Source organism: Schistocerca serialis, chromosome 6, assembly GCF_023864345.2.
Source record: "Schistocerca serialis cubense isolate TAMUIC-IGC-003099 chromosome 6, iqSchSeri2.2, whole genome shotgun sequence".
Taxonomy (NCBI): domain Eukaryota; kingdom Metazoa; phylum Arthropoda; class Insecta; order Orthoptera; family Acrididae; genus Schistocerca; species Schistocerca serialis.
In genome coordinates, this window is record NC_064643.1 from 10440811 (window position 1) to 10455082 (window position 14272).

The window sequence follows — 14272 nt, forward strand, 5'->3', positions numbered from 1 at the left end:
TGTATAAACTACGAAACTGTTAGCATCGTCAGCTAAAATTTACTTCTTCTGTCTTAATATACCTTCCTTCACTTACAGCTGCAGTGTGGAGACAGCGGTGAGGGTGGGAGCGGGGATGGGGGTGAGGGTGAGGGCGTACTGCTTTAAAATGGTGATTCTTGTATTGATATTCTTAACAACAGATTTATATCTTTTGTTTATGAAAGTCTGCATGCGATGACAGCTGCACTAGTAATACCTTCACAGGTTCGTATTCAAGTTGCAAGGCTAGATCTATGCCAGCCATGACACGCTCCCAGCCTTTCCTCCTCATGATCTGGTTGTAGCGTTGGGACTGCAGGGTGTCTAAGCTGATGTTCAGACCGTCAAGCCCTGCCCTCTGCAAGGCAACCAGCTGTCTTGTCAACATGAGGCCATCGGGTGTCATTAAGACACTTTCGAGATCTTTTATTTTCTTCAAGGCACCTGTGAAACAGCAAATTATTCTAAAGAAACTGAAACAAATAATTTGTAACATTGTTGCTGCATATGAAACAAAACTCCAGTTGATAAATTGAAAATACAAATTCCTTAAAAGTTAACTGTACATTTGCCCTAATACAAAGAGATAAGAAGGGTTAATAAACTGAATTGGAGAATGCAAGTTAAGATAGCAATGAAAAAATAATTAGAGGCATAAGATCACCTACTGCAACAGGGAAATGGGAATCAATATGAACCATTACCCAGCTACTGTCAACTGATTCCATGTCTCCATGCACACTGTATAAACCACTGTGGGTTTGTCCGACAAAGTACATTGTTGTACCACACATTATGGTTTATCCCCATTCAATGCTCATGTGGAGTGTGGGAAGAATGATTCTTTAAATGGTTCTGTGCATGCTGTAATTAATCTTGCCTTCATGGTCCCTATAGGAGTGATACATATGTAGTTATTGTATAATCCCTAAATACCTCGCTTAATACAGGTTCCTGAAATTTCATAAGTTGGGTTTTGTCATATATTTGGCGTCTATCTTCACTTGTCTGGCATTTCCAATTTTTAGTAGCTTCTTGATGCTCTCCCATGCATCAAATAAATCTATGATCAATCATGCTACACTATTTTGTATACATTCAATGTCTGCCATTAGCCTTATTTGTTATGGGTCGTACTTAAGCAATATTCTAGAATGGGCCACACAAGTATTTTGTAAGCAATGTCCTCTATAGACTGATTGCATTTTCCAGTATCTTACCAATGAATTGAAGTCTGCATTCTGCTTTGTCTACAAGTGAGTCTATGTCACCATTTCATTTCATCCAGATATTTGTATGAGTTGACCAATAAAAACTGTGATTATTTGATAATGTAGTCATACAATACTGTCTTTTATTTGTTTTGTGATGTGCTCCAATGTACATTTCTGAAAACTTAAACTCAGTTGCCTATCTTTGGACCAAATTGAAATGTTATGATCTGACTCAAATTTGTGCAGATTTTTTTCAGGCAATAATTCATTATAGACAACTCTATCATCCAGGAAAAGTATGACGTTCCTTATAATATCATCTTCCAGAACATTAAGGTACAACATTAATGTAATAGTATAAATTACTATAACTGTATAAATAAGTTTATAAGTGTGTAAAATACATTGAACTGTTTGTTACAACAAAACATTGTACTGGTATACTCAGCAAGATGTTAAATCAGCAGATAGCTACATTTTATGTTCAACATTTTGTGTACAGCATATATGCTGGAAAGGATTTATACCCAAATTAAATAAATCTGAAGAAATGGTAGTGTGTCTCTGGAAAAATAATCCATAAAAACTCATACAGTCCAATTTGCTATTATGTCACTGTTGCTGAAATATAATACAAAGTAACTGAATTCGATGAACATTCTCAGAGTGCAATATGCCTCAGAGTGAAATGCACAGTAATGTCAACATTATTTTTCAAGGCTATGTTTGTGAAAATGGATGAAAGCAAACCACACATTTTGTTCTCAATCTGCGGAAGCATTATGCACTGTGAAACACTGTACTGCTGTTCTACATAAAAGCTGTCTCATTGTCAACATCTTTCCCCTGCTGGCTGTTCTACACTTCTCATCACTGATTCAACACATTGTAAGATATTTTATGCTGTATGACACCACAGTCTAGTCTGGTTAGGACAGCACAAAAATAATATATGAATTTCAGTATTGAAACTGGAACAGCAGAACAGCTCTCATCACACTGGATATTAAATCGAGGTTGGATTACAGCCGTGGGTACATCATTTCATGCTACTCAACTGTATGTCATATGTCAGAGTTCTTCAACTGTAGTAGCTGGTGACTGGTGGCTGGCGACTGGTGGCATACCCATCTCTTGGCATCCTGTGAACAGACGTTCTCCACAGGTGACAGATTTGAAGGAAATGCTGGATACGGCAACAGTGGAACACTCTCTGTATCGAGGTAGCTCAGTACAGATCAGGTGATGTAAAGTCTTGCATTATACTGTTAAAAGATAACATCACGGAGCCCTTGAAAATAGGGTACAGCGATAGGCCTTAACAAAACACAAATGCAATGGCTGCTGTCCAAATTACTGGCTATGTGAACCAGAGGTTGTGACATGTATCCAGTTGCACCCCATACCATCACATCACATGCTGGACCTGCATGTGAATGACAGGTACAATCTGGCCAGGTCTGTTGGCATCAGAGCCTCCACACACAAGCAAGTACATCAATTGTGACGATGTTGCAGAACCGAGACTCATCTGATACAATGACACAGTGCCATTCCTGTGTCTGGCATTGTTGTCAGTTGCACCGCTGTCAGTTCAACTCTCTCTAGAGCTGCATTAATGGCTTGACAGTCTGTGCTGCTCCAGATGCCATCACATTGTATGTGTGGATACTTGTCTCACTGTATACAAGCCCACTTCCTGACTAAATGTACAAAACTTCACTGCAGGATCATGTACGCATGAGCGAACACTTGTCTGCCCTCTCAGGTGCTAGTTGGATGGCACTACGGAGGCCCTGCAAGGCATTTAGCATGGCCCTCCTGAACCTACCAATTCTATGTTCGCACAAAATGAGATTCTGAGCAATGCAAGCAGCAATATAGTGAAACAATAAACCAGAGTCTCACCAGACCATGAGCCTGCCACTGCCAAATCTGGAATGCTGATAAACATTTCTCCTTCTTCCATTATGTATAACATGGTCTTTGTGTACACAACCAACACTGAAATAGAATTTCTGAATGAGAAACCTGCTTTCTTGCATACAGAATATGCATGGGAGTGCTGAAAAGTAATGCCTCTGAATTTTTTATTCTGTTCTCAATATCGGTTGAGGTATGACACGTCACGCATATTACTTGGTCAACTTTCCCACTTCACTGACTCGTGGCACACCCCCCTCCCGCTAACAGATGGAGTCGCAATAGGCAGCCCACTCTGGCCAGAGATTGTGAATATGTTTACGGTGCACTTCGAGGAAGAGGCCCTGATGTCATCCAAATGGAAATCCATCTTCTTCTTCTTCTTCTGTTATGTGGATAACACACTTGTCATCTGGCCTCATGGAAGAGACAAACTTCTTGACTTCTTTGTACATCTGAACTCCACACGCCACAAAATCAAATTCACTATGGAGACCAAAGAAGAAGGAAGACTACCATTCCTGGACATCATAGTCAGGAGAATAACGGACAGCACCCTGTGCCACAGTGTGTATCTGACTCTATAAAACACATAAACTCAGTTCTCCCTATGGCACTGTGAATAATTTCAATAACAAAAACTGAGATGAATGTTGCAGCGTACATTTAATTTCCACTTTGGCTTTGCATTCAAGATCAGTCTTACCTGAGAGTGCAACATTACATCTTTGTTTAATTTAATTATATGTTCATTAGATTTTGGTTATAAGGCACGTTTTGCTTCCTAATGTTTCATCTCCAAATGCTGGAAACAATCCATGGAGGAAGAGGAGTATGTAAGACATTGGTGGACCAGGTTGGAAGTATCTGTGAATTTCAATACTCTGTAGAAGAGCTCAATCATTTGAAAATAACTTTCAGACCTTGTGGCTATTCTAACAGATATACATAAGGCACTACATTCTAAAATATTTGCATCTGTCAGTGACAAAACAAGCAACTAGATTAAAAGTTCTCTTGCCACTTGTAAAAACAGTCGCAGATTGTGACCTCTGAGTGCTATAAAGAGAAGGTATTGATGCAGTGCTTAAACCAAACAGAAGACCACAACTGCAGCCATACTCAAGCAAATTGCTATGCAGTAGTTTCAGTGAATTTGACAATGATGTGGCTGCTTTCATAGTGGCCCAGTCATATTGTGGGGTACGGAATGCCAGTGACAGGGCTGGAATTGTAGGTGACAGATGGGTTTTTGGCAAAGCCTTGTATCAATACCTCCTTAATTATTGAGCTGAAAAACTGTAAAAAACATCATACAGTAAAATCACACAAAAAAAATTCCTATTTCTGCAGGTATTGTGCCTTCTGTTTCTTTTTCATTACAAAAACATATTGATTCAAGTTTATAAAGTCACAACTATGTCACTGTGATTTGTGTAACACACATTCTGGAACATGTTCCAGGAATGCCATGAAACAGACAGCTTTAAATACTTACTCTAGCTCATCTTTCAAGACTTGCATGCCAACAACAACACCATCTATCCAATCTGTTTTTATTTCACTTTCATGTAAGGCTTTCTCCACAAAGGATATCATCTGCCATGTAGGCAGTGCAAGAGGAAATTCCACACTCACATTTGGGTAACCAAGTGGATTCTGTGTCTTTTCAGAACCAAGTACAATCAACCCAATTTCATCTTTACCACTGGTAAATATCTGGAAACATATTAAATGGTAAAAATAAGTTTTGTTTATAACAAGTTGTATCCAATAAAAACATCACACACAGGTACTCTTTATAAAATCATTTAATTCGATAGATAAAAAATCTACTCACCAAGCAATGGCAGAACACACACATAAAACACTGTTGTGATAGGCAAGCGTTTGGAGCCAGTGACTCCTTCTTCAGGCTGAAGGGTTGCAGGGGAAGCAAGAAGGGTGAAGGAAAAGGACTGGAGAGGTCTAAAAAAAGGGGTAGATTTTGGTAAAGTTACCCAGAAACATGGGTCATGGGTGACTTACCGTACAGGATGAGAAGGAGAGACTAATTGTTGGGGAGTGCATCGGGCAAGATTCGGAAACCTGAGAGCTTAAAGGTGGAAGACAGGGTAATATGCAAGACAGAGATTACTACTAAAACTGTACATGAGTTAATAAGAGTGAGAAGCTAAGTGTATTGTATGCAACAGCTGTGGGAGGGGGCAGTGAAAACAGACGGGAAAGACAATGAAAGATGTAGAAAGCTAAAACGGAGTGAAGCACAGAGTAATTACAGTGAAGAATAGCTGAGACAGGAGAAATTAACGTAAATGAAGGCGAGGTGGGTGGTGAGAACCAAGGACATGTTTTAGTGCTAGTTCCCACCTGCGGAGTTCTGAGAAACTGGTGTCTGGCGGAAGAATACAGGGGGCATGTGTGGTGAAACAAGTGCTGAGGTCACGTATGCCATGTTGAAGAGCATGCTCTGCAACAGGATATTGCGAGTTCCCAGTATATACACTACGCCTATGCCCATTTATCCTAACTGATAATTTGGTGGTAGTCATGCAGATGTAGAAAGCTGAACAGTGTTTACATAATAGCTGGTATATGACATGTGTCGTTTCTATTTCTCGCCTGATCCGCAGTTCTGTGTGACTTTCCCAAAATCTACACCTTTTCATGGAACTCTCCAGGCCTTTTCCTTTACCCTTCTTCCTTCCCCTTCAACGCTTCTGTCTGGAAGAGCCACTGTCTTTTATGTGTATGTTCTGCTGCCGCTTGGTGAGTAGATTTTTTATCTATTCAATTAAATAAATTTATCAATAATTTATTGTTTTTGTTGTTATAGTTACTCTTTATAACCTACTTAAAATACATCACGTACCCTCCTCTCCACAATTCTTCGAACACATAGTTTTGCCTTTTGTAAAAAATCACTGCGTTTCTGTATAACATACTTGGAGTCAAAGTGTCCAACATCTATTACAATTATAAACAGATGAAAGAAAGTCATTGTATTTATTGGCAGTATTACGCAATCAAATATTTTGAAAGAGTTCCAGTGGTATAAATTTACAATATCTTACAAATAAATATATACGTTTATTCTTTAAATCAATTCTTAGCAATAACATAATAGTATAAATTGCAGAATCAATATAGCCAATTTTAATGTAATGACTGCAATACTAATACAAAATAACAGCGGTAAGTTATTACAAATGAGAGGGGGAGAGAGAGAGAGAGAGAGAGAGAGAGAGGCATTTAGACAATGTTTCATTACAGTGTGAAACTTATTAGAATTAAAATGAAGCCATAGTGAATTATTACATTCCAAAAATAATAATTATTGTGTTCTTTCACATCAAAATAATACATTCATTAGGCAATGTATACTTTTAATTTCAGAAATTTTTATAACAGCTCTGAACTTCAGTGTTTCGATGAATTTATTACATGTGTCAATGAATGAGGGTTGATAACATTGCTTTAGTCATTCAATTGTTCATCATGTGATATTCGCAATGTTCTTAATAACTTCTTATGTAAAGTTCTATCATCAAAAAGATAATCTACGTAAGTTTTAAAAGTCGCGAATCTTTAAACAACAACTTGAAAATGGGTATATCAGTATTTTGTATACATTCTAGCATTGCTAGATTTACTTTTAAATTTTAAAGTATATGAGCAGATTGAGCGACTTTCCATCCAGAAAATTTGCTGTTGGCAAGACCTCACTACAAAGAAAAATGGTCTTTCCGGAGTCAAATGCTAAAAAATTCATAAATACCAGCATTGTAAGTTATACAAACAGGTATTAAGCAATGGGCATAAATATCGTTCTGCTTGACTTGAAAAAAAGTAGGTAGATGAAAGAGTAAATTGGGTGCAAGGATTGAACATAAACTCACCCAAATTGCAAAGGTTTTTTAAAAAAAAAAAAAAAAAAAAAAAAAAGGACCAAGAGGGTCACTGCTCAAGAATTGAGAACAGCCCCCCCCCCCCCCCCCCTCTCTTTTACAGGCTTGCTTTCACTTTTCAGATGAGACCATGTCCCCCATATGTGAAGAAAATAGCCAATACGTAAAGAGAATTACAGATAAAGCTTTTTCTAGAATGAGATTTTCACTCTGCAGCATAGTGTGCACTGATATGAAACTTCCTGGCAGATTAAAACTGTGTGCTGGACCAAGACTCCAACTTGGTGATCTTAACCCCAGATCTGTGTTGCCGATTTGGGAGGTAGATCTCGTATCTGGAAAGAGGAGATGACAGTTAGGGTACTATGGGTGAGCAGCTGCCATCAATTTTTGATGGTGCAGAACCCACAATAGTGGAACTGCTGCCTAGTCCAAAGGCACCTGTTACCAGTCTTACCCCACAATAGTGTATCGAATCCAGATGTAATGTCGAAGCTGATGAAAAGTCATATGAGAGATTCCTGTAATCTAGGTGTGACTTCACCAATGCTGCATACAGCCATATCAAAGTAGAGTGGACCACACCGTGGTCAGTGTCGCTGAGGCATAGAAGAGCATTCAGGTGCGACCTACATGTCTGCTTTAGTTGACAAAGACGGGGAACCCATGTCAACTAGGCATCTAAGACCGGTCCTAAAAAACACAATGACAGAAATGCATAACGTAGGTCATGGCAGGCAAAAAATGGATGCTATGAGTGAAAGCCCAGGATTGTGCTTGGTGTATTGCTCCCTGCATTCTGCCTCCAGCAATAGAAGTCGTGGATGAACAGGAAAGATGGGGACACCATATGCCATGCAGCTGCCACCAGATCATTGATAGCCACAAAAAGGAGAGTGGCACTCAAAACAGAACCTTGTGCAAGCCCCTTCTCCTGCAGGGGGGGATGCTACAGGAGGCACCAACCTGTACCCAAAAAGTGTGACATGGAAGAAAGTTCTGGATAAAAATCAGGAGTGGGCCATGGAGGCCCCACTCCTTTAAGGTGGCAAGGACGTTATGGCACCATGTGGTATCATAAGATATACACGCAGATCAATGAAAACTGCAACAAGGAACTGATGCTGAGCAAAAGCTGTTCAGATAGCACACTTCAAGTGGACTAAATTATCTTCAGTAGAGCACCCTTGGCGAAAAGCACCCTGGATCGAAGCCAAAAGATCCGGGGATTCAAGGACACAATACAGCTTTCGACTAACCATATGTTCAAGTAACTTGCAGGACACTGAGTAAACAGTCTGGACGACAGCTGTCCGTTTGAAGAAGCAATTTATCAGATTTCAAAATTGGAATAATGGCATTTTCTCGCTACTGGGAAGAGAATTCTGCATTGCACCAGGGATGGTTAAAGAAAGGCCAGGTACACTGACGGAAAAATTTGCAACACCAAAAAATAATTAATGTAGAGTAATGAAATACCAGGAATATATTTGTTGAGACAACGTATGTAAAGTGATTAATGTTGCAGGATCAGAAAACAATGTAAGTGTGAGATAAGCCACAGCAAACGTAAAAGTAATTGCTGGTACACTGATGTACACGTGTCATGTGTCAGTTTATGGGATGGAGTTCCATGCCTGTTGCACTTGGTTGGCCAATAAAAGGACAGTTAATGATGTTTGTGGATGGGTTGAAGCTGTCATCAGATAATGTCCAATATGTGCTCGATTGGAGGTAGAGCTGGTTATCGAGCAAGCCAAGGCAATATGTTGACACACTATAGCATGTTGGCTTACAACAGCAGTATGTGAGCAAGTGTTATCCTGTAGGAAAACACCTCCTGGAATGCTGTTTGTGAATGGCAGCACAACAGGTCAAATAACCAGACGGACATACAAATTTGCAGTCAGCGTTCGTGGGATTCATACAGACAGTTTTGTCAGTGGAAAAGCGAAAGCTATTGTTGATGCTCCAGGAGTAAAGACAATCAAGACATTGCTGAAGATGCCACTAAGTGAGACAGGTTCATAGAGAACTGCAATAGAAGGCAAAATCGTCAAAAAAAAGGGAGCCGGAGATGCCCAGTGGGAGACATGCCATTATAGGGTTAATGGTGATAGCAAAGAGAATGACACTCAGAATGGAACCCTGAGACACACCATTTTCCTGGATAAAGGTGTCCGACAAGGCAGACCTTTCATGAACCTCGAAAACTCGGTCTTTTAAAAATGTCTGAAGGAAACAGGGTAGGTGGCCATGGAAGCCCCACATGTGAAGAGTATGGAGGGTACTAGCTCTCTAGCAGGTGTCATAGGCCTTCTCACAAATCGAAAAACACAGCGACAATATGGGATTTCTGCAGAAAACCATTCATGACATGGATGGGCAAAATAATGAGACGGTCCACTGCAGAATGCCGTGTTGAAAGCCACACTGTGCATTCATCAAAAATTGTGAGACTCGAGCCACCATATCATCCGGGCATGAATCATATGTCCCATCACCTTGCGAACACACTGGTAAGAGAGATGGAGTGGTAGCTAGAAGGAAGAGTGTGTGTGTGTGTGTGTGTGTGTGTGTGTGTGTGTGTGTGTGTCAGAGAGAGAGAGAGAGAGAGAGAGTGAGAGAGAGAGAGACAGAGACCTAATTTCGGCAAGAGCTGGATTTCAATCAATAAACTGAGTTGAAGTCTGCTGTTGTGGTCTTCATCCAGCTACTGGTTTGGTGCATCTCACCAGCCTATTCCAGCCTTTGTAAGCCTCTTCATCTGCATAGTATTTCAACCTAAATCCACTTAGAATGGTGAACCACCATTCAGAGAATAACTTTTTAACAACACAGTTCGACTTCTCTAAAGGCTTCTATACTGAGAATCCAGCATAATATCTCACAAATTCAATTCCAGTAGAATTAAATAGTGGAAATTAACCCCTCTGTCATCTTTCCAAAGCCTTTGACTGTTTAGATTAAAAAATTCTGTGAGGGGAAGCTAAAATAGTATGGCATTAAAAGTCTTCCCCTTGCATGGATTGAGTTGTACTTTAACTACAGAAAATGGAAGGTCACATTAACAAATGATAAGACAGGAAGTGGGCGCCATGTGTAGAGAGTACAAACGATACTAGTCCCCAACAAATGTCGTAGGCTTTCTCCAAATTGAAAAACACAGCCAGTCTGGGATTTCCACAGAAAACCATTCATGACATGGGTAAACAAAGTGGGTGATAGCCAGAAGGAAGTTGTTTGTCCTTACCGGGCTTAGGTGTGGGTATAACAGTGGCTTCACAACAGTGGCTTAATAACATGCCCTCTGCCCAGGTCCGGTTGTACGTATTAAGCAAAAAGTGCTTGCCCACAAGAGAAAGGTGCTGCAACATTTGAAAATTAACAGTGTCTGGTCCAGGGCAGAGGATTGAGATGAAGTGAGAACGTGAGCTAGCTTCCTCATAGTAAAGGCAGCACAGTAACACACACGATTCTGAGAAGAGAAGGGTATTGCCTGAGTCTTCTCTGCCCATTTCCAATAGAGGTAGACAGGATGATAGTGGGAGGAGCTCAACATTTCTGCAAAATGGCGACCCAAGGTGTTGGAGATAGCAATATGGTACACGATGATACTGTCTGCTACTGTCAGGATGAAAATTGGGGAATGGATCTTGCTCCCAGAGAACCATCGGAAGTTGGTGCACACGATGGAAGAGGGGGGTGAAACTGTTAAAAGAACTAGTGAACGAAGTTTAGCTACCTTTTTGGTTATCCTGAAGAATGCGAATTCCATCGCAGCAGGCTTCAGTCCACCAAAGGATTGGGACACAGCATGGTAAAGAGGAAGTGTGAGGAATGGAATGTTCTGCGACGGTAAGGATAATGTTTGTAAGAAATTCCACCTGTGACAACTGTGGAAATCATGTTCGTTGAAGGTCGCCAGGGCGGGGTAAAGTCTCCAGTCAGCCTTAGTGTGCTGCCATTTCGATGTGCACGGAGGTGGGGTAGGAGTCAGCAAATGGATAGCACACAGGAAATGGTCGCTCGAGTAGGTGTCAGAAAGAACGGACCGTTCAAGATGATGTGCAGGACGGGCAGTGAAGAAGGAAAGGTCCAAATGGGAATAGGAGTGCGACGAGTCTGAAAGCAACATGGGTGCTTCTGTGTTAAAGATGAAAAGGTTAAGTTGATTAAGAATGGCAGCGAAGAGGGCACCTCTCGGATAGGTTCTGGAAGAGCCCCAAATGGGATGGTGTGCATTAAAGTCCCCAAGCAGCAGAAATCGGCGAGGAAGCTGTCCAATAAGCTGGAGGAAGTCGAACCTGGTGACATCAAATGATTGAGGGATGTAAATGGTAGAAAGGGAAAAGTTCAAGTGAGGAAGGAAAAGACAGACTGCAACAGCTTGATGACAGGTAGTCAGGGAGATGGATTGGTTGACTATGAATGTCATCCCATATGAGCAGCATGACTCCTTCATGAGACAGAATGCCAACCTCGAGCGGAAGGTCAAAACAGACCAGGAAGAAATACAAAAGCTCAAAGCAGTCGTGAGGATGCAATTTTGTTTCCTGAAGGCAGAGTACAAGTAGAAGCTGCGATTCTAAAAGCAGTCATAAATCCTCTTTGTTGGATCAAAGTCTGCAAAAGTTCCATTGGAGGACAGTCACAATGAGGACAATAGGAAGGGGTGTCACCTCGGCAGCTGCCAAGTGTCAGTCTGCGAAAACTCACTGCTACAGGGCACAGAGGCAAGAGGATCCTGCTCCATGAGGTCCTACAGAAGTGTCGGCTTTCTTCTGCTGTTGACATGAGGAATTCAGGGCATGTTGTCTGTAGTTCAACAATGCCTAGATGATCCTTACTGCAGTTTGATTGCATCTGCATTATTACACTTTGCCAAGAAGGGCTCTCAGCAAGGGTAGTGTCCAGACATTGTGGAGTGAACCGTGGCAATGTTGTTCGGACATGGAAGAGATAGAGAGGGACAGGAACTATCAGTGACATACCTTGCTCAGGCCACCCGAGGGCTACTACTGCAGTGGGTGCCTGCTACCAACAGATTATGGCTCTGAGGAAGCCTGACAGCAATGCCAATGTGTCGAATAATGCTTTTCGTGCAGCCACCGGACGTCTTAGGCCTGTTGCTCTTCCATTCATTGAAACTACAAAATTCCTGAGGCTCCTGCTTTATACAAAACTATCTTGGTCCTCCGACTTCATGCTCCCTGCAGCTTTTTCGATGGGTGTGAACCCTTCACCATCTTGGCTTCATGCGGCAGCCCATCTTCACCTTGACCTTCAGGCTCGCCTTCAGTTTCACGACCTATGCATGGATTTTTGCAACAATATCTTTGTGTACACTGATGGCTCTTGGACTGACCATGGTGTCAGGTGTGCCTTCAACGTCAACCAACATTTTTTGATACTGACTTCCGGCACATTGCTCAGTATTTACAGCAGAGCTCTTCACCCTGTATCAGATCATGGAGTACATCTGGTGACATACTCTTTTCAACTGTGTCACTGCTCAGACTCTCTCAGCACCCTTCAAAGCCTCTGTGCACTGTAGACTGTCCATCCCTTAGTGCACCGGTTCCAGGAAAGCTTCCACTTGCTCACTTTTTATGGAGCCACTGTGATGTTTACGTCGGTTCCAGGTCATATCGGTCCAAGAGGTTGCTGACACTGCTGCCAAAGCTGCATTCCTCGTACTTCAGCCCAATAATTCTTGCATTCCCTCTGATGATCTCTTGTTGCTTTCTGTCAGGAGGTGGTGTCACTTTGGCATCGCCACTGGTCCTCCATTCATAGGAATAAGCTCTGGGTTATTAAGCCTCTTCCAGTGGCTTGGACAACCTCCTCTCAGTCGTCCTGCGGCGAGGAGGTCATTTTAACTAGGTTGCATATTGGGCACTGCCTTTTTAGCCATCACCATTTGTTAAGTGGTGCTCCCCCACTACTTTGTGTACATTGCACCCAACTTTTAACTGTCTGCTGTTTCCTCAGAGGGTGCCCTTTTTTTTTACCGTTTACGTTCCCGTTTGGGTTTGCCATCTGAGTTATTGGCCGTTTTAGTGAACAATGCGTGGGCTGTCGACCGTGTTTTACTTCTTATCAGTTGTAGCAATATGGTGAAGGCCATTTAACTTTTAGTTCTGGGCCTCCATTTACCTATTGCGTACTTCATAGACCTTTCTCCACATCCCTGATTGTAGCTGTCCTCTCTCCTGTCATTAAACGTTGACATGTAATCATTTTTAACTCCTCTCCTCACCTTTGTGTTTCACAGTTTTGGCATGGACACATATGACCCTAGTTGTTTTTGCGCCCTAAAACAAAATGGGGGAGAAATACAAGGCCCTTACATTCTTTTGTCGACTTATGTCTTTACCTCCCCTTGAGACCTCAAAATTTGTCGGGGAAAAATTCTAAAATGTGTCCGTGGAATCAGAGATATCAGGGAATTTCACTTGGAGAAACTTGTGGCAGCCCTGATTTTAGGTGTTTATATATGGAAATTATTTTTGCTTCTAGTATTGCAGTTCTGAATTGCTGAGTTCATCCTAAACTCACACGTGAGTGGTATCTGCATACCCAGGAACTTAGAACACGGGAGCCTAATTGCCCAGTTATCCCTACTTTTGATATTCGTATCTGTAAGTCACTTTCATTTCTTTAGAACTGCACAATACAAGTTTTTAGGCATTAAGCTGGTACCTGTGGATCAGTACACGCCTGTTCTGTTATTCTCCTGGATGTTTCTGGTATGGATGAGTTTAGATCTTGCATCAATAAGTTTGTGGCACTGCAAAACATTAGAGTTTTTCCTAAGCCCTCCAGTGCCGGAAGTAAATCATTTTTGTGGACTTGGCAGCAAACACTGTGTGCCACACCATATTTTATGTTCTCCCTTTTTGAGTTTAATCTTATTCCTGTCTTATCATTTGTTAATGTGACCTTCCATTTTCTGTAGTTAAAGTACAACTCAATCCATGCAAGGGGAAGACTTTTAATGCCATACTATTTTAGCTTCCCCTCACAGAATTTTTTAATCTAAACAGTCAAAGGCTTTGGCAAGATTACAGAGGGGATAATTTCCACTATTTAATTCTACTGGAATTGAATTTGTGAGATATTATGTTTGATTCTCAGTATAGAAGCCTTTACAGAAGTCAAACTGTGTTGTTAAAAAGTTATCCTCTGAATGGTGGTTCACCA

The 14272-nt window shown here is 41.3% G+C and overlaps 1 protein-coding gene across 1 annotated transcript in view; it reads right to left on the reverse strand.

The window, feature by feature from the left end:
- Positions 1–14272, reverse strand: part of LOC126484185 (molybdenum cofactor biosynthesis protein 1-like) — an 82990-nt gene that overhangs the window by 55509 nt on the left and 13209 nt on the right. Inside the window, exons 2-3 of the mRNA XM_050107599.1 lie at positions 4657–4877; positions 239–494 (exon numbers count right to left, since the gene is read on the reverse strand). Coding sequence (XP_049963556.1) covers positions 239–494; positions 4657–4877 — 477 coding nt within the window. The remainder of the gene's footprint in view (positions 1–238; positions 495–4656; positions 4878–14272) is intronic.